This window comes from Mus caroli, chromosome 9 (genome assembly GCF_900094665.2).
Source record: "Mus caroli chromosome 9, CAROLI_EIJ_v1.1, whole genome shotgun sequence".
Taxonomy (NCBI): domain Eukaryota; kingdom Metazoa; phylum Chordata; class Mammalia; order Rodentia; family Muridae; genus Mus; species Mus caroli.
The window spans coordinates 68,353,259-68,374,773 of record NC_034578.1 but is presented as its reverse complement, the minus strand read 5'-3'; the positions used below and the strand labels follow the sequence as shown (position 1 = coordinate 68,374,773).

At 42.2% G+C, this 21,515-nt stretch overlaps 1 protein-coding gene across 1 annotated transcript in view; it reads right to left on the bottom strand.

Moving 5' to 3' along the window:
• The window catches only part of Aldh1a2 (aldehyde dehydrogenase 1 family member A2), a 79,888-nt gene extending 67,021 nt beyond the window's left edge, over positions 1-12,867 (bottom strand). The window contains exon 1 of the mRNA XM_021171467.2: positions 12,693-12,867. Within this exon, the coding sequence (XP_021027126.1) occupies positions 12,693-12,809 (117 nt within the window). The 5' untranslated portion in view covers positions 12,810-12,867. The remainder of the gene's footprint in view (positions 1-12,692) is intronic.
• Positions 12,868-21,515: the final 8,648 nt, after the last annotated feature.

The window sequence follows — 21,515 nt, the reverse complement described above, 5'->3', positions numbered from 1 at the left end:
TACAGTAATTCTAAGCAATGATCTCCCTCATTAAAGCAGATCACCAAGGGTCCCCAAATCTATTCTGTGCACTTCTTTTCTAAGCCTTCTCTTTTTCTCTGCTGGAATTCCTGGTAATGACACCCGAATGTGGGCAAACCTCATTAGTCTCCCTGCTGTTTACAAGACAGGATTTATGCTCAGTGTGCCGAACACAATGACACACATGTCACTAAATGGAGAAAACTACCACCCAGGCTCCAATCTGAGAAAATGTTCACTCGGTACAAACACCTATCATTCCGTGTATAGGAACACGGAAGAGCAATTACTGCCAACACATGTAGTTCTTTAAGAGTACACCAATAAATGCCCACTTGCAAAGGTTAATTTAATGCAACCCAGGCTGTTATCTGGTATGTCATCAATTCAATCCATTAAGTAATTACTAAATTCTCAAGAGGGCTCATAGAAGTCAAATGTGTCTATTCTATGTTCACTGCTTCTGGTTTCCCTAAAGACCATTTAGGCCAACAGCTGGAAGAGAAAACCACCAAGGTTGCCCATCGCAACAAGCTACTTTATAAAAATAGGTAAATGAGTCTACCCAGGGCTGCCCTCATTATCAGAGATGAGAAGACAAGTGAGCAAGACTAAAGGGAGGTGGAAGAGTGAGGAGGGGTGGGGCTGTGGGGATGGGCAGAGGGAAAAGCTCCTCTTTGAAAATGAAGAAAGGAATGTAAAGGCTCTAAGATCCCACCAAAGGAGACAACTCAGTCAGCATTTCTTTGCATAGCAGTTTTGAGCCACTTCCAAAGGTAGTCGCACCCCGTCAGCTCCTCCCCCTATCGCTATGAACTGTTCCGTGTTCATGCTCAGACCCATGTAGAAACCATGGGACTAGACAGGTGTAAAGCTCTCATAGGCAGTCAAAGTGAGCATCTCCACTCAACTCTTTCTAAAAAGTAACTCTGGAAAGGAACAATAACAATTATTATACAAAATAATAGGGGGGGGGGGATTTCCAAAAAGGAATGCATCTGCGCACATCTTCCATCGCCAGAGGAATCGCCATAACCATGACAAAGAAGAGCACCTTTTAAATGAAAAAGAAGCAAGCAAACAGGTGTTGTTCAGGGCAGTGTGTGAGTCCTCAGCCTGTGAGAATCCTCCAACACCCTCCGTCTTTACAGTCACCTGCAGAATCACACCTACCCAGGTGGTTCATACCCAGTATACCAGCTTGTCTCAGTTTGTCCCTTGGCCTTTTCTCTTAAACCATTCAAACTGTTGCTACTAGTGACCACAGAAAATATTAATCAACTGGAAATTTGGGATTTGTAGTCAAAGAACTGGGTTTGGAATGCATTGTTAAAAGTCAGCAGAGCTCACGGCCCAGATTGGATTCTTTCTTAGGGTTCCTGTGCATTCTTGCTGTTTCCAACAGTAAAGAAGAGGGCAGCATGCTGGCATTGTCACCTACTATGGCTGAGGAGCCAGGAAAGGGTATTTAATTTAAATATGCTCAAGGGTTTCACTTATAAAAGGGAGATATTACTATAATATTACTACCATAGGATTACCATAGGAATTAATTATACTCAATGTCAAGCTGTGCCTATTTGGCAGATATTAATAATAAATTATACAGTGGGCATTTATTCAGCAAACATTTCCAAAGCATCTACACAGCTACACACAGAACTCCATTCTTTTGATAAACCTTGATAAATTAGAGTTTGCAATTTAGTAATAGAATTATACAAAGTATAATCTCTAACATAAAGTTCTACAATTTCATAGCAATACAAATAAGTGATATGGGCACACAGGCAATAGAAATTCATTGTGGGAAAGTATATCATGCAGACAGCTTTGTTAGGTGTCACAGGAGACTACACCCCAAGGGGCTGCGCTCCATGACACAGTCAAGAGAATCTCTCTGACAACAGTCTGTAATGATAGGCACACGCAACTGCATGAATCATATTGCCTACAGAACCCAAACACAAAGTTAAATGTGTAGTGTACAAGCTTTGACTTTTAAAACATGACTTAAAGTACTAAAATGGGAAGTACTGTGCTATTTTCAACCCTGATGCTAAGGCACAATTCAATTTCTCTACACATGCAGAATAAAACCCACACTTGGGGTTTTTTGTTTTGTTTTTGAGATTTACTTATATTTATTTTTTTATGAGTATTTGCCTGATATATGTCTGTGTACCACATGAGTGAATGTCCGAAGAGGCTAGAAGGGGGTGTCAGATATCCTGGGACTATAGTTACAAATTATTGTGAGCTACCACATGGGTGCTAAGAATTGAACTCATGCTTTCTGGAAGAGCAGCTAGCACTCTTGATCACTGAACCATCCCTTTATCCCCTGAATTCATATTTTGTTTTTTAAAAGAACTTTGGACCAGACATTATTTTCCCTTGACATGCTTTCTCCATAACCTATAAACAATCATCTTACAATTATGGATTTTTCTAATTTCTATGGCCTTTCAAAACTGAGTGGTGAGTGAGTGAGTGTAAGTGTGTGTGTGTGTGTGTGTGTGTGTGTGCTTGCAGAAGAAAGAGAGAAAGCAAGAGACAGAAAGAACAAACAAGTCCTCTAGAGGGAGAACAATAGTAGCTGGCATTTCTACAATGTCAGCTTAACAATCCTAAACGAATAGGCACTTATAGTCATAGGTAATGTAAAAATATTATAAGAATAATTAAATATGACACCAGTGAATTGTAATAAATATTTTCTTGTTGTTTTAAAATATGTTCACTTAGAAGTAGATTCTTAGTTTAGGGAAACGAATGTTATTAAAATTATTCATCAGTTTCTTATAGTCTTCCATAATAGAGAAGACCAGGCTTGGAGACCCTACAATCTAGACTTCCTAATTTTATTACAGGATTACACTGAACAAAATTCAAAGACAAAGCAAAACAATGTGACCATTAATATCTGACTTTCTATAAACTGCATCATTTGCCCTTCACATTTATGAGCCCTTGCACATCAACAAATACCAATTCCAAGACAATGCATAACATGAATACAAAAAAACAAAACTTCCAATATGAGAACACCCCGAAAACCTTCAAATTACAATGTATTTCTTAAGCAAGAAACAAAATTTCTTCATTTGCATTTAAAACTTTATAAAAATGAGACAAAAAGGATGACAAATAATATAATCAAGAATAAAATGTTTGCACATTAGATATTTGACAAAGGACTGCAATTTTGAAAATGAAAAACTTATTATAAATCAACACTAACACATATACACAGAAAAATGAGGAAAAATAGCTGGTTTACCTAGACAACAAGACAAATGGCAGTGACTATATGAGATGCTTAGTTTCACAAGAAATCAAGAAAATGTTGGCAGTAAGTGTCATCTTACAGCAGTAAGATGGCACTCCGTCCTTATTAGATTGACAAGTCTGGCGAGTATCAGAACTCAAGTACAGCTGAGGATGGAGCAGTACGGACTCTGGAGGACTGATAGTAAAGATGGAAACTTACATAATCACCTTAGACAGAAGCCTGGCATTTCCATTTGAACCTTTGGAGTGTACAGCCATGAGCCAGCAAGTCTCTTGTATGTATGTATTCTATAAGCTCTTTATGAGTTATATAAGGAGACCTACTGAAGGCTGCTCACCACAGCATCATTCTTAATAGCAAATATTGAAAGTATTTTAAATGCCAATAGTTACATAAATTAAAATTAGGATATAGACACAGTGTGAAATAATATACAATCATGATAATGAATAGGTTGTAGGTACACCTGACAACATAGGTGAATCTTGAAAATATGATGCTAAACAAAGCAAAATCTATCACAAGACATATGTAACACGGTGCCAATTACACAGAACAGTTTAGCATGCAAAACAACACACTGTTTATGGATTCGCCTATGTGTATGGATAAGATAGAGGTTAATATCTCTGAGGGAAAAAACAGGGGATGGTAGGAGTTTGCAGGAGGGTCTCAGTGCAACTCTTTAAAACGTGGTAATTACAGATGGTCTCCAATTCATGAGGGCTTCACTTAAGATTTTCAATTTTATGCTTAAAAGCTATCAATATCCACTCAGTAGAAAGGACCTTTCAAATGCTGCTCTTTTCCCCAGCATGGGAAATGTGAAGTAACAGCCTCGGGTGACTCTGGGTGGGAGCAGCATTTTGAGAAGCTCTATGTTGGAGTGCACAAGGCTTCCCCTACAGCACACTGTTGCTAAACTATGATGTCAGGTAGGTTAGGTGTGTTTCATGAATCTTCTACGACAGGCAGCTTCATCCTGAGATTGAGAAAATCATCTGTGATGTGAACTATTATTATATTCATACACACACACTTGTGTTACAGCTATACCTTTTTATATAATTGACTCCTCTTGTAGACAATCTAACAATCCAGTGATCTGATCAGCTAGCCTGAAAAGTCCTTACTTCTGACACTTGTAGTCTATGGTCGCGCATGAGAGTCACTTATGTGTGCATACTCGCTCCGTGGCTGAGGGGGATTTCTCTTCAGGCTCTTCCCAGTGATGATCACACCTATGTATCATTTTGTGTCAGGCAGCAACTACCAGAGTTTTATACAAAAGAGGCCTTAATCCATGCTAACCTGATACATGAAAGAGCAAATTTAGGTAGCAAAGGATAGCTCCAGCTCCAGCTGAGGATAAAATTGGCCCTAGGCGATACAATTAGATAGCTTTCTCTGGAGCTAGAGAGATGGCTCAGCACTTAAGAGCATGTGAGGACCTGGATTCAACTCCTATCACTTACATGTCAACCATAACCATCCATAACTCTAAGTCTAGATAATTCTACCACCTTCTTCTGACCTTCTTGCGTACCAGACAGAGACGTGGTACACAGACAGCCATTCAAGCAACACACACATAAAATATAAAATTTAAAAAAAAAGGAAAAGTCTCTCTACCAATTTATATTGGTGTAGTGGATATCAGGCTTAAAATACAGGTGAGGCAGAATTGCTCAGTTTCATGTTTGGTAGATAATGAAACCAAAGTTTCGTATTGACTCCTAATCCCCTCCCAACAAAGGACTTGCTGAGGAAGTCCAAATTTTACACCTATGGAAAGAGCTCCAGTTGTTCCCATAAACTCCCACCGGCATTTCTCAATTTCATTTCCCTAGCCAAGGCCTTGTTATTGCACCTTCATCTTACCCTACAGTTTTTACATCATCATACCCAGTCCATAGATTTGGTATAGGCCCTGGTGGCTAAAAAAAAAAAAAAGAAAAAAAGAAAAAGAAAATTAGGTTATTTTTGTCTATTAGTAGGTATGTTAAATTTTTAATATCTTGTCAGACTTACTTCCTTGAGGCAGTTCTATTTGCAGGAAAGGATTTGTGACCTACAGCATTTTGTCTTGGTTTAGCCTTCAGGATACTTCAAGCAAAATGCTTGAATTATCAAGCTTGAAATAGGCCAGATTAGGCTAGATAAATGAAAATGATGGTTAAATAATAAATACAATCTCTTAACCATTCTGAATTGTTTTCTCAACTTTAGCAATGAATATTAAAAGGAATTTTTATATTCATATTCCCCTAAATTCTTCCAAATGAGAGACAAATGTTTCATCTGACAGCAAACGGTGCCTTTCAGAAGATCTAGGGCTAAAGAACCTTCTACTTTGATTCTCCAGAAGTCAAATGTGGCTGAGGAAGCTGAGCAGACAGCGCTCTGGCACCAACACCCACCTGCTGGAGCAGGAAGGCTGCTTTCTAGAATAAAAATGAGAATGTCACCCCAAGTCCTTCTGATTTTTACCACACTGCAAGGAAGGCAATTAACTCCCATTGAGTCCCAGGGAAGCATAAAGAACCCAGCAGAAGTCAGGGTGCCGCAGCCTCTCAATGGTTATTCCCATGGGAGCTCCCCAAGCCTGAGAGTGTCTTCAAATCATGTGACACGGGGGATTAAGTGAATACACTAGTAAAAGTTAAGAATCTAGCAGTTTTGATGACAGAGAGCTCACCTATTAGGAAAAAAGTTAACAATTTAAAAGGAAACAATTGAAGTACAATTCAATATTAAAACAAGATGGACAAGTAATAAATAGCAGTAATAAAGTAATAAATTCCCAGTTTGGAAACTTTAATATATTTGAACGGTTACATGGAGTAAGGTTTTGAGAATGTCTGAAAGGCAACTAAAAATTAGTCAAAGTGGCACAGCGGCAACCCCGCTCTACTGACATTAGATTTGTGCTTGAGAGGAAATGAAGGGTCTCAAATGACCTGTCACCATAAATAAAGAAATTAAGAAGAGGCCAGGAAGGCTACCAATTAGTCACTGGAGATATTTCACTTTCTGGAAGATGACTGCCCTCTCTTCCCAAATTTGAGCATTATCTTGGGTAGTCAAAGCCAGTGAAAGTTTTTTTCAATTGCAGATTACTTAACTCAAAGACACTATTCCATTGCCAAGAGATAACTACCTTCTGAGTCCTGGCTACATCTTTGTTCAAACTATTTTAAAAGTACTCAGAACTTGGCATTTCAGTTCAGCCAACTGAACATATTGATGTTAAATCTTAACTCAAGGGTCAGATAAAGAGTTTGTTATTAAAACGCTAGCTGGAAAATCAGTGTAGTGACTTTTTGATAAATATAACAACCTGCTAAAGAAATACCAAGGGAGGCTCTCCAAGTGGGGATACACTGTACACATGTAAGAACTCAATTCTGACCTTTCTTAAAATTGGCAACCTTCAATTTTATATATACAATATATATTGTATATATAATATATAATAATTATGATCCAAATGAAATCATTATGCCTGCAAAACTAAAATTAATTAAAATTAACATTAGCTGATTGTCTATACAAATACTTTCTTGTTAAGTGCTCATGAGAGCCCTGAGAAGCAGGTACCACTATTCCAATTCTGATCAATGTAGAAACTGAAACCCAGTAAAGAAGCTCCTGGAGAGAAGACACCTACAAATACTCTTGACTACTTCCTTTCTAAGACCGGACAACATGTGTTTAATATATGTTAGCTGTCCACATAGTCAAGAACTACATGTTTGACCAGGACTTCATCAAAGGCCTATTTCAGTTCAAACACTTTCTTTATTCCATGTCAAGGGCTTGTAAACTTTTCTTAAAATGCGGGCCATATGGTCTCTGCTACAAGAACTCAGCGCTGATATTGCAAGTCCCAATGAAACCATAGACAATTATGTTACTAAACACACAGGGCTGTGTTACAACAAAACTATATTTACAAAACGAGGTGGGCTGTGTAGAGTCTGTTGACCACAGTAAACTGCTAGTAAAATGACAAAAACAAACAAATAACAACAACAACAACAAAAGACACAAAATCATACATTGGTATTTGCATCTCATTATCCCACCGAGGAAGACCAGCATTGGGACTTGAGATGCTTATTGGCTTGGTCATGGTTGGATCATTATTGAGATTCACTAATGGAAAAAGAGAGAAAACCAAATATGCATGCCTGGCTTTTCTAAAGGTTGGCTAGACTGAAGTCAGACCTTTCTAAGTCTTCACTGAAATTGAAAAACTATTGTTCGTCATTCTACAGAACAGAAGTGTCTCAGTACATGATGGTTCCATGTGATAATCCTAGTCTCTGAAGTAGAAAGTCAGGGCCTCGGGAGAATTATCTAAGCCAAGTTCCAGAATGGCATTATTTAGCTACTCTTTGTTAAAAAGAGATGATACAAACATCAAAAGGCTGCATATTTATTTTTAAAAAGTATTTTACTGTGTGGGTGGGGGTGGAGTCATAGGTCAATGTCAGATATCCTCCTTGGCTACTTTTCTTTCTTTTTTTTTTTTTTAAGACAAAGCTGCTCACTGAACCTGGAGCTCACCCATTCAGTCAGACTAGTAGGCTAGCAAGGAAAATTCTGGGGATTTTCCTGTCTCCTCATTGCCAGCAACGAGGCTATGGGCACAGGCTGCCACACATGTGGTGAGGAGAGGATATCAGGCCCTCATGCTGGCAGGCCAAGGACTTTACCAACATCTTCCCTGACTCTGAAAAAGAGAGAGAGAGAGAGAGAGAGAGAGAGAGAGAGAGAGAGAGAGAGNAGAGAGAGAGAGAGAGAGAGAGAGAGAGAGAGAGAGAGAGAGAGAGAGAGAGAGAGAGAAACAAGAATACCACAAGTCTATATACAAGCAGCTAGATGGATACTTTATTAGCAAAACAACCAAACAACCATGAGTAAGATCTGGAAGGAAAGTTTAGGATGAGATCCATAACAGCAAGTCCAAAAGGGCAGAAGAGGTCAGGATCATGACCAAAACAATAACAAAAATAACAAGTAGTAAATTAAAGTCAATGAATCAAAAATTATAAAGGTGGTGCTGGGACTGTGGCTCGAATGGTGGCAAGCACTTGCTGCTCTTGCAGAGAGCCTGGGCCTGGTTGCCAGCACCCACAGCAAGTGGCTCCCAAGCTCCCGCTTCCAAGGATCTGATGCCCTTCCCTGGCCTCCTTAGACGCTCATACACATGTAGCACACACACATGTACTCAGGGACACCTAAATACACTTACAATTAAAATGCATTTTGAGAAAAATTAAAGAGGTGACTCTTTTAAGTGGAGTAGATCAGTTTCATATTCTCCTGAATCCATTAGAAGTAACACAAAGAGTGAAGATTTTAGCTTTCCACATTAAAAAAAGGGGGGGGGGATCATAAATAAGAAAAGTAAAGAGTATGACAGGAATGCTCTGTTTTCAAAATTCAAGGCCAAGTTCTCCCTTATCAATCATTTCTATTTTTATTCTCTTTCAAAGGCTTTTACAGAATTAACATGTGTGCGCGTGCGAAAAGTGCGAAGTAAAGCCATTGGCCCTATGAAAATGCAAGTGACGCTGCAAGTGTTCTCATCACATTGACCAACTGATCTCCTGCTATGTTGACAAGGAAATTCTGGCACTCAATCTTCCTAATAAGACTTTAAGTTCCTAGAAGGCAGATGCTCCATAATCCAATTTACACTATTGTTAAGAACATGGCCCCTCAAAATCCCTTTGAACTGAGTTGAAATTGACCCCAGAAAACAGAGTGCACTTATTAAAAGGCTATTAAATGAACAAATAAAATAATAAACAGTAGGTACCCAGATACACATTTGTCTGATTTTCCAGTGAGCTGCCTTTTGTGTTTTCTCTTGTAGGTGCAGCAACAAATGCCCTCTTTGTGGACCCTTATACCCTACCCCACATCGCATCAAATACTGGGAGAACACAGAACCCTGTATGTTGCCAACTATGTGCATTTTTCAGTTGCTTACTCCAAAAGTGAACCAGTAGAGCCAGAAGAAAGGATGGAGCCATTGAAGAAAGCAGAAAAGTAAGTGAAATAAGGAAATTTTGTAAAGACGTGGAAATCTGCGAAAGGGAGAGAGAAGGAAGGCAGGGAGATCCTGGGACCCCACCCCTCCCTGAAGTCAGGGGCAGTTCTTAGGAGAATGCTAAGCCTTAGTTTTACAACGTGTATGGTCCCAGAACATGGCTCGCAATACAAAAACCAGGCAGATGAAACAGAAATAACTCAGAAAAACTACCTGAGAAACACACAGCTAAATGCAATCAGACCAGCTATTGAGCAGTCTTCAAAGAACACAAAGGAGCATACGTTCTCTCTGCTCCACACGGGTGCCCTCCATGCTTTTTTTGTTTGTTTGTTTGTTTGTTTTAATACTAATATTCTTCTTTCTTGACTATAAGTCTTGAAAAAAAACATTTCTTAGCAAGAATCATTTAAGAAACTGGGGGGGGGGGGTGGTCTAGGTTCCTGTTTGAGAAGAAAAAGAAAATAGACATATCCCAAAGGCATTACAGTCATTTATCCTTAGTCTAAACTGGATACGAGAACTCGGAGCAAGCAGCAGGCTTATGTTATTTTTAATGGAATGCAATTGCCTAAAAGCCAATACAAAGCCACACACAAGCTCTTTCAGAATGCTTCGAGGTTAAACTTTGCTTTCATAGCATTTTGTACAGAACCTTTGACAGAAATTGGCATTAACATAATATTGACTATTTTTTCCATTCCCTTATTTAAAAAGAGCAAAGTTCTCTTGGAACAAGAAGTAAAAGGATGAAAATGGCAGATAAGTGCAGGATCACAAATGCAAAATATTATAAGAACATATTTTTTTAAATTCTCATAATCTGACCAGTTATGTTGGTCACTAATTAGTTTATATTCTTGTCAAATCATATAGAAAAATCATATTATAGTGTCATTCAATAAGAACATGTTTAACAAGACAAAATTAATTATAAATTTATTTGCTGCATAGTACCTTTATTTGATGCAAATGTTTTGTTTCCTCCTTTTCAACAGATTCCCAAGGCATAATATCTTTTAAATTTTCCCTAATAAATACAATAGCATTAAAGGATTGCCCATCTACCTTGTTCATCGCTTTGTTTGAAACTGATAATATATTTCTCCTCACATTTGATCATGAATGAATTTTTAAAAGACCTCCCAACTCTCTTTTGAAGAGAAAAGAAAAAGGAAAAAAAAAAAAAACTTAGGCTACCAAAAGAGCAGTCATTCTGTTCTTTCTGTTAAAATAAAATGAACTAGAACTGGTTGTTCACGGTTCCTGTCTTAGAAAGTGTAGAAGTCTCACTAAAGAGCTGAGCACAGAAGCTGCTGGGAGCGTTCACAGATACCTGATTTTACAAGTTTTTGTGAAAGAGCTCGCCTGTAGATGTGTGTTACTCCACCATTTATGAGGGTTGTTTGTCAAGACAAAATATAAGGCGCCTCCTCCCCACAAATTAAAGAATCAAGTTACAATCCATTATTTCATTTCTGATTGTTTTTCTTGGTAATAAGTGGGAAAGTGGATACTGGATAAAAGTCTTCACGGAGCTAAAAAGACTCTGACATTAAAGGCTCCAATTAGCTATAAATCAGTTGTCTTTCCTACTGGGGTAGAACAAGAGAGAGAAGAGAGGGGGTGGCTAGAGAAAAGGAGAATTGGAGGAGCTTCCAAATGAAATTCTGAAAAAAGATATCTACTGCAGACTTTCAGGGGCTGTTAGGATAATCTGATCAAAAGTAAGTGTAAAACAACCCTCCGGAATCACGTGTGGATCTTGCCTCTTAAGATCTCTAAAGCGCATCTGAAGAGGTTAGGGACCCTCATAAAACAAAACTTTTATGTGCAGGCTTCCCTGGCTTGTTCCTAAACCCGGAGATGTGCCACACACTGGCACTATTGTTATGCAAACAATGCCTAAAGGGCTATAACCATTAACGACCTCTCATTAAAATGGCTTTCAAAAATTTGTCACACCATCTAAAAGCTAACAGGTACATTAAATCCACATTCAAAAATACGAATCCTACTAATCCTTATTCTGAAACTCAATGCAACAAAAATTCAGAAACGATGTTTTTGCATTTCTCTTTCAACCGTAACAGTTGTCAGATGCGAACAACTTCTCTGCTTTTCGCGTATCGTCTAATGCCGGCGGTGGAACACTTATAGGCTGTATCGTGCGCGCGCGCTGCAGTTAACTGGCGAAAGTTTGCGGTAGGAATGAAAATCAAATTTAAAAAAAAGAATTCTAAAATGAACTCTCAAGAAGTGTGGCTTTAAAGGCTACACTCGCCTTTTTGCTATAACATTCAATCCCTTTCACAAATTTCCCCCGTGGATGTTTTTTTTTTTCCCCCTGAGAACGATGGGGTGGGGGGTGGGGGTCAATTCACATGGGGCAGCAGGCGTGTATTGCTTTTTAATGCAGTTTAACAACAATAATTCGTGCTTGACAAACTAAGATGTCAGAATTCGTTAGGAAAAAAATCATTAGGCTTATCAGTGCAAAATTGAGCTCGCTAATTTCTGTGAATTGAGTTGTTTTCCCTTTTTCTAAAATGTCCATTGCCTACAAAATCCCGAGGAAATCCTGGCATAGACCTACTGCGTCTCGGCCAGGTCTCCGCGAAGTCTGTGGGACTCTGGTCCTGACAACCCTTCAGCGACTCGGCTCTGAGGGAAGATAAGCCCGCGCGGCCGCGCACCTCCGGACCCGAGGGACCACGGCGCGACACCGGACCGCAACGCCACCCCACCCTGGCGGTGAACCCCACTCTGCTCTGAGACCGAGGGACAGGGAGAACCCCGGTTGCCTCTGAGGAAACCCAGGGGAACACCCTCCTCAAGCCGGAGCCCGGACTGCTCTGAGGAGACCTGGGGGACCCCAGAGCCAAACTCCATTTGCTCTGATAAAACTTGGGGGCTCGCACAACCGGACTCCGGTCTGCTCTGAGCTCTAAGGGACCCCAGAACTAAGCCTCGTTCTGCCCTAGGGACATCTAGGGGACCCTAGGACCGGACCCTAACCGGCTCTAAAGAGTCATAGGGGACCCCAGAACCAGACCCAGGTCTGCTCTGGGAAATCCCACCTCCCCAGGCAGTCCCGAGGTCGTCACCACCGTCCGCCGCCGCCGGCGATCCCCGCGCTGCCTTCTGGTTGGGACCAGTTCCCCCAAGACGCTCCCTAAACCGGGGAGGGACTTGAGAAGCCCGCATCGCGATCCCGGCGGAGGCGCGGAGATGACAGGCAACCTCCGGGCCCCCCGGCCTCTGAAGGAATCCAGAGGAAGCTTCCAGAAAGCGTCCGCGGGACGGCTTTACCTTGGTGTACTTGATCTCGAGGTTGGGCGTGGGCGACGGCAGGAGCTGCAGCGAGGCCATGAGCGCGGCGGGGTCGGCCTTCACCTCGCCCGGCATGGCGATCTCGCTGGAAGTCATGGGCGGCCGCGGGTGGGTGTGCGCGGGGCGCTGCGCGGCCGGGGCGCGCTCGCTCGCTGTATATAGGCAGGTGTCAAGCGGGGGGCGCTTCTTATTGGACGTGCGGCCCACAGGCGCGGGGGGCCGGCCCAGGAGGACATTTGCATACGGCCGCGCGCGGCGCCCGCACGGTCAAGTCCGCGGCCCACGCTCCCGCGGGCGCGCCCGGGGGACCTCGACGGCCGGAGCGCAGCCTCGGCGGGACCGCGCTGGCCGATGGCCGCCCCGCGAGCCTTAGCGCTGGTCGGCCGGGAGGAAAGGCGCCCGAGCTGCGGCCCCGCCGAGCCCCGCGCCCTTCCAAACACTCGCTTGTCTCCTCCCCCGGGGTCCCGAGAAGCCCGAGAGAGCTTTCGCTCAGCCTTCCGCGTGGCGCGAGGGGCTCGTGGCCGCTGGGTGGGGGTGATAGATGCTCCCCACACTCCCAAGGAGAACCTTCTGGAACCGCCGACGCCGCGCTGGCCCCCGCCAGGCTTCTCAGCCCAACTGCTGCCCTCTGCCGGCTCCGCGGCCTAGTTGTGCCTGAGGCCGTGGGCTTCATCTGCCTTGGGTTGCCTGGATATTCCAGGTCTTGATGGTCTCCTTCCAGACCTTTCCTTTCCTCTTCCCATCCACACCAGGGAAACACTTGGGATTTTCTGTTGCTCTTCTGGGCATCCTGGCAGAATCTCCGGGTTGAGCTTCCATCTCCATCCCTTCTCGTCCTACAAGCAGCCTTATAGTTGAGTAAAGATGGGCGCTGATCAGGAATCAGGAGCCTAGACAGTTCACTCCAGATAGCGTGGGAGAATCATTGGACCAATATCACGAGCCCATATAGATAGCTCTTTATAGGGCTTTCTGCCTCTATCCCCATAAAAGTCCCACAGCCTTATCCAACCTGACTCTTCCTGTTTTTCTATAGAAGACTCTCAACTCCCAAGCAACTGCTGTTCTCTGGCCTTTTCAGAACCCCTTGCTCAATCATTTCTTTGCACGTTGTTCACTACAAAACACTTTAGATGTGTTCATTAACTAAAATTCCGTAATGGTTGGTGCTTAGATTCTGTGCAGACAGAATGCTGTTGTCTTGATTGAGTTTGTGAGACAAGTTCCAGACTCCGAGAACTCTTTATAGAGTATCTGTCTAAAGTGACCCTAGCAAGCACTACGTCGTCGTCCTAGAGCAACAATACAGCCTAATTTAGGCAGTTGAGAGATTCCTATTCACAGGGAACATTTATGGCCAAAGAGTGTGTCTTAATAACCGAATATACTCCTGAGAATCGCTTTTATTTAAGCTGTAGAAGACTGAGAAAGAATAAGAAGATTGGTGGGGAGGTAGCTCTGTAGGTAGAGTGCTTGCCTAGAATGCTGGGTTCAGTTGCCAGCACAGCCTTGAACTGGAGTAGAGATGCATGCCTGTAATTCCCAGCATCCCACTGGATGGAGGCAAGAGGATTAGAAGTTCAAGTTTGTCCTCTCTTACAGGACAGAAGGAGAGCGGAAGAGAGAGGCGGGAGGGGAAGGGGGTACTGAGGGAGGGACAGAGGGAGGGAGGGAGGGAGGGAGGGAGGGAGGGAGGGAGGGAGTCTGTTGGGGAGGGTGATGATCTCAAGGTTTGGTGAAGGAAGAGCAAACGCCCCAGCAAATAAATAGTTTTTAGTGCTGTTCTTTGTTTTGGTTTATTGTCGAAGTTGTTGTTTGAGGTGTTTTGTTTTTGTTGCTCATTTGTTTTGTTCCAAGCAGGGCACCACGCTGGAGGTCACTTTAAGACCAGATGAAGAGCCTTGCTCCTGGGTAAGCTCACCATCTTTCCTGCAGAGCTATAGATAACTGTCTGTAAGAGGGACAGCTCTCAAAAGTGGAGCAAAGACAAGACCTTGGTGCTCCACCTAAGTGGGAGGCTGGGTATCTAGGGAAGCTGACCTTTTGCCCTGCTTGTGGCTAGGGAAGTGAAACTTCACTGGTAGAGGTAGAAACACTGCTGCCTCCGCAGAGGCTGCAGCAGCACCTGAACAGAACTATTCCAGAATGTTCCAGGGAGCATCGGCTGCAACTGGAAGAGCAGCAAATGAGGCTGGTAAGTCAGTTAACTACAGGTTGTGGGAACCTTAATGTTTCTGGGGAACTTAATGATGGAAATACCGAAAAGCCATTAGAGGTCTTTGAGGAAGAAAGAAAAGGGGGAATCTTGTGGCCCGGATGGCTGAAAATGGTGTCAGAAAGCATAAGCCAGAATTTGCACTTTTGACCCAACTCTTCCATCTCTTATTTGCTACCTGCAATTGGAAAGGCCAGTCAGTATGTGGATCACAGGATTTATCAACGATTGATGCAGATAAACTGAGTTCTATCTTGGAAGGTAAGGGTGTGTGTCTTGACTTAGCATCTCTGGACATCTCCTAGGTTTGAATTGTTCCCTCGTGGCCCCTTTCCCTTAACACTTTGTAATTAGACAGTGAAGTGGTCAGCACAGGACCAGAGTCTTCCATTTCCCATCTGCCTTCCTCGGTTCCAAAAACAACATGAGGCACTAAATTAAAGCATTCCCATTGGCTGATCTGAGCTGTACTGTAGCTGTCTACTCCCACCAGTAGACGAAACTTCCTTACCTTCTCTGGGTACAGAGCACATTTTCTCTGTAAGTTCTGTTACTTGTCCCATGTTTTACTATGCATGTTTACACTGAAACATTTGCACAAATGCTTTCCTTCCTGTATTAAGACTGGAAACCCCTCCAAATCTTACACGCACGATTATAGCCTCCTTTGGACTAACAGCTTCACTTCAAGGTGGGAACAAAACTTAGCAGGGAACAGAATATTGCAGCCATGATACTTCTTTAGTCTACGTGTTGTAGACCCCCAGGATGTATGTTCCTCCATGTTCCCTCCTCTCCAGATCTCTCCTCAATGTTTTCTTTCTTTTCTCCTTTTGCTTTATCATCTTGTTCTGCCATTGTCTCTTTTCCTCTATAATTTTGGGAAACTGTCTTCCTATTGCTAAGTTTTTGGTCTTTGCCGCTGATTTGGTTAAACATATTTTTTTCCCACCCTTACAACATTTCTCCTCCCAACCTCCCCAATCTGTAATTATTTATTGTTTAGGATACATCTCATCTGAAAACTCCTGCGCCAGGTAACCTAAGCTACAGAATGCTGTTTCCTTGTGAAAACAATTTATTAGGCCCCGTGGAACCAATATCCTGGAGTTGTAGAGGAGAAAAATAAATTCTTGCCTCATATTTCCTCACCTGAAACATGGAACACAACGTTGTAATTTCGAGGCCTGGGTTTTATGTGAAGGTCGTCTTTAAGGGATACAGCCATAACAATTTGGGCTGCATAGCAGACACTTTTAAGACTAAGCAAGTATTTATTAAGAAGTGTGCTTTCTAAATCAACAAAGGAACCTGAGTGGAACCTAAAGATTCCTCTCCAGGAAGGTACCTTTGTCTCAATGATAGCTGGGACGTCGAGCCTCTATGTTCTGGAAGAGTCTCTGTGTCAGATGGCCGGCTTAATGGCCTTCCCATTTCCATCACTAACCACGTTGACAGCCTACCTTTTCCAACTGATATGCTGGCATTGTAATTTATCTTCAAAAAAATAAATCACACGTTATAGCCTTTCTATCATCTGGGTTAATCGAATCAGTTCCTTAAATGTCTTTAAGTCTAATGATTTGAAAGAGGCACATTGTTTGAAATATTAAAAAAAAAAAATCAGGGCCCTTGGGTTGTATGCAGAATGATCTCAGAGCTCATTTCAAACCTAAGTGTCTCCTAATGGTCTCATCCATCTCCAGTGGGATGTGCCTGGCCACTTTATTTAAAATGTTTCCTGAAAACTCTAACGGACAAGCTTAACACAGAGTATATTTAGAGTGAAATACATTTTATTCATTAACAAAAGCTTTTATAAAGAGCTTTACCTATTTTTACCCAGAAATGTTTAATGAAGTATTTTGGACCTATTATGAAAATTCTATAAAACAAATGCACTTATTTAACATCAATATTAACTTTTTTATTGGCCATCTAAACACCCATTTAATTAGCTCTTCCTCCTAATGCCCAGAAGAGGCTGAGATTGGACCATTTATTAGCTATAAAAATTCTCTAGATATTAACTCCCTCAATCCTTACTGTGGCCTCTGGTCACTGTATTCCATGGAAAGGATTGTCTGTGGTTGCAGAACGTGGGTGACTGGCTGGTTATGACTTCAATACAGAGCACAATACTTTCCTTTTGCAAAGGGTCCTTCATGCTTGGGGGACGCCAGGAGATGATTTTAAAAGTGGGTTTTGTAATACCCATTTCTACTTCATATACACACTACAATGAGTCATCAAGGTATACAGTTGAGCTTTGTGTTTTATCAGTCACCACCCTTTAAAAGAGGGAAGAAATGAAGATCCCAGCAGGCAATCTTTTCTGCCAGGACTGAGGAAAATGGCATCAGCGCCCTCTGCAGCTGATGGTGTGTATGTGCAGGTGAATAAGAGGTTTAAGGTTCCTTGTGTTCTGTCTGATGCTAAGACATCTTACTAGAATTTCATTTGAATTCATTTGCAGGAAAACATCATGGAGATTCAGAAACATTTTAGAAGATGGTTTAGAAGGAAGACCGTCATTAAAATATCTTTAAAAAATAAAATTTGCCATAGAAAATATACTTAGAACCTTCTCACTTCGACTTTTAGAGACAGAGTTGTGTGAATCACAGCTTAGCCACAACTATTACACCGATGTCAGGATAGGAGATTCTTACATTTATATTGTGTTGGGGGAGAACTGTGAGTGCACACTCCATGTTGTGCGTGTGAAGGTCAGAAAGCAATTTTCGAAAGTTGGTTTGGTTCTCTTCTCCCACCATGTGGCTCTCCAGTCGGGTGGTCAGGCTTGGCAGCAGGTTATCTCTTACCTGCTGAGCCATCTCAGCCTCCCAGGTCTGGAGATAGTAATAGATGTTTTCCAACCATTTAAGTGCTTGACATATAATTCAAACCACCCCCTCCCCATTTCATGTTCCTGAGTTTACATTTTTAAAATCCCTCACCTCAAAACAGAGTTCTTAGCTCTTGTTGCTTTCTGTAGAGCTCTGTCATTCCTCCGCACACACTTCCTCCCAAGTGCTGGCTTTTTGTAGACATTCACCTCCAAGGATCCTTGGGGGGAATAAGGTGTTCTCATGGGAACATCAGTACTGTTGGGGATAAAGACCCATATTCGGAGCCACTGGGAAACAAAACCAAATGAACAATCCTTGTCCTCCGTTGTCCTCTGAGAGGGGCCGCTGAAAAGAAAATGAGGGATACTAGATGTAGCAGTGGCGGAAAATTAATTACTTCTCAACTATAAATGTGTGGAAGGCACAGGGCCAAAACAGGAGACATTCAAGGACAGGACATGGGCATCCATTTTGGACACCCAGAAGCAAACAACAAGGTGCCTTGCTTCAGGCATGCATATGTCCCCCTTCAGGGGAACTGTGACTTCCTGTCTGCTGTTGATGAACCTGAAAATACTAGTTTATAAAGAGCATGCACACACACACACACACACACACACACACACACACACACACACACACGCCTATGTGACATGTCCCTATCCTTGAATTTGTAGTGTGTTTGAATGACAATAACTAAATATGCAAAGCCATTGGCTAGCCTCAGGAGAAATGCAGAATGGTTGTGAAAGACAATATCAGAAAAGACAAAAGTCCCTCAACTATTTCTGTTGGGCCTTCTGTGGGTCTCTTTGTACTTTCAATCGCTATGGGAACAGATACAAACTCCAAAAGATAAACATGGGGTTTCCCAACATGAGGTCCATGTGTATGTGTGCTCTTGTGTATGCCCTTGAGAGCAGAGGACATCCTTGGGTGTTGAGCCTCAAGAAGCTATCTACTTTAACACTTTTTAAGAGAGACTCACTCATTAGGAACCCACTGATCTGGCTGGGCTGACAGGCCAGTGAGTGAGTCGGCTTGCTTGTGGATATCCAGCATGCACCACCACACCCAGCTTCTCACGTGGCTTCCGGGGACTGAACTCAGAGTCACAGCACTGTGCCCACTGAACCTCCTCCTTAACCCCATCTTGTGATCCATTGCACTAACTATATAAACTGGAAGCAAATGCTGGGAACTGACACCACTTTTAGCTTTGCAGATCCAAATGATGTAATCTTAAGTGGGAGACCCTTTACTGCAAGAAGAAAGAGAGGAAATGGGGAAGAAACCAGTTCATTTTCCCCACAGCAGAAAAGCAGCCAGTACTTGTAACATTGGCAGTTTTCTTATGTTTATATATTTGGCCTTTCTCACTCCTGCTTATTTAGGGGCCTGGGGACAGACATTCATGGAACAGTCCGATGATTTCTAACCTTGATTCCAATTATTTAGGGAGTTAGAGAAAGAAAAAAAGGTATGAATGTCTGACTCCACTCCAGAGACTTCAGTTACTCTCTGTCAGGTCAGTTTTGACTGTCAACCTGACACAGTCTAGACACATAAGAAGGAAGCCTCAATTGAGGGATCACCCAGACTGGCCTATAGGTATATCTGTGGGGGAAATGTCTTATTGATTGATGTAGGATGGCCCAGTCCACTACAGGCAGCCCCATTCCTGAGCAGAAGATCCTGGTCCGAAGAAAGCTTAAAAACGAATCCTGAACCTGAGAGTGAGCCTGTAAGCAGTGTTCTTCCATGGTTTCTGCTCCAGTTCCTGCCCAGACTTCCTTTGGTGATATGGCTGTGAGATTGGTCCAAGCATTTTGTTACAACTACAGAAAGGAACATTTTCTGAAGGGTCACAGGGTATTGACTGATACTCAGCTGGGGCCTGGGCATCGTATTCATCACCAAAGTTCTCCTCCACAGCCTCTGGGTCGGAAGCTCGGGTTCCGAGCCAGCTCATTTCCTACTGCACTTGCTTTGCTATTTTAAATTTAGTATCTGAAAAACACATTGAGCCTCAAATGGACTGACCTTTCCGCTAATGTATTTCACCTAAATTAACAGAGACGATTAACTAATTTACGCTGGAATTGTGCACTTTCCAGTGCACATTTATCAACTCTTAAATGCTTGCTTTGGTGTTGCAATTTAAATTTTTTATTATTACCCTTTAACTCTGAAGAGATGTCTTCCATCTAATTAGTCAAACTTACATATTTAATTAATAGATTCATTATAGGCTAATGAATATGGAGGCGGCACGGGGGCAACATCTGCTTGCCACATGAAACTCAAAGTTTCCAGCTACAAAAAAAAAGGGGAAGCAATCTATAATGTAATTTAAGCACATGAACTTTCCATTTGAGAGTCTCTGTTCAGAGATAGCTCCCTTTTTGAAAGAATATGGGAATCAAGACTGAAAGAGAAACATCTGAAAACACATTTTTTTTTTTTACCGCAAAAATGTACAGGTCTACATCGTCATTCTAAACAATAACATTTTTCTAATGCAAAAATTTAAAATACTATATGCTTAGGAAAATATACATAAGGGCACAATTGGTATTACAGATTAAACATTGTAAATACTTTATTTTCTTTTATGTGTGCATGTATCCCCTGTTTTATATATCAGTACACCTCCCTGAAGGAGCCTGGGGAGGTCAGAAGAGGGTGTCAAATCTTCTAGAACTGGAGTCTTAGGCTGCTGTGAGCTACCATGTTGGTGCTGGGAACCAAACCCTGATACTCTGGAAGAAAAGAAGTGACTTTAGCCCCCAAACCATTCCTCAGCCCACCAAATTAAACATCTCTAACTGTAATATGTACTAGGCTCATTCCAAACTCATGTGATTTTTGCAGCATGGAGCAGGTGTGTTAGCTTTCTTTGGAAACTAGATGCTCCTAAATTCAGTTGTGTTTGGAGTGCAGATGGTTCAGGGAACACAAATGAACTTGCACACATGTTCAGTTGTCAGACTTCTGGCTGCTTATTTCTCTGGCTCTGAAGAGGTCATCACTTGCTGTAGCTAAGAAAAGGGGCACCAATTTCAGAAAACGTGTGTGAGGTCTGAAATTCACTTGAAAAGTTGATAGTGCCAGGAATGCCAGGTGGGAAAAGCCACTGACAAAAATCTGTGGCACTGTGACCTCCATGTCAAACCAAGACTGGTGTTTCTTTGTTGGGATTTAATTGCTGTGAAGAGACAACATGATCGTACAACTCATAAAGAAAATCATTGCCGGGCGTGGTGGCGCACGCCTTCAATCCCAGCACTCGGGAGGCAGAGGCAGGCGGATTTCTGAGTTCGAGGCAAGCCTGGTCTACAAAGTGAGTTCCAGGACAGCCAGGGCTACACAGAGAAACCCTGTCTCGAAAAAAAAAAAAAAAAAAAAAAAAAAAAAAAAAAAAAACCAACAAAAAAAAAGAAAATCATTTAGTTAGGTCAGGCTTACAGTTCAGAGATTTAGTCCATTATTACCATGAAGGAAGAGCAGAGCAGTGTGCAGGCAGATATGGTGTCAGAGAAGGAGCTGAGAGTTCTACATCTTTTTTTTTTAATTTTTTATTAGATATTTTCTTCATTTACATTTCAAATGCTATCCCAAAAGTTCCCTATACCCCCCCCCAGCCCTGATCCCTTACCCACCCACTCCCACTTCTTGGCCCTGGCGTTCCCCTGTACTGGGGTATATAAAGTTTGCAAGACCAAGGGGCCTCTC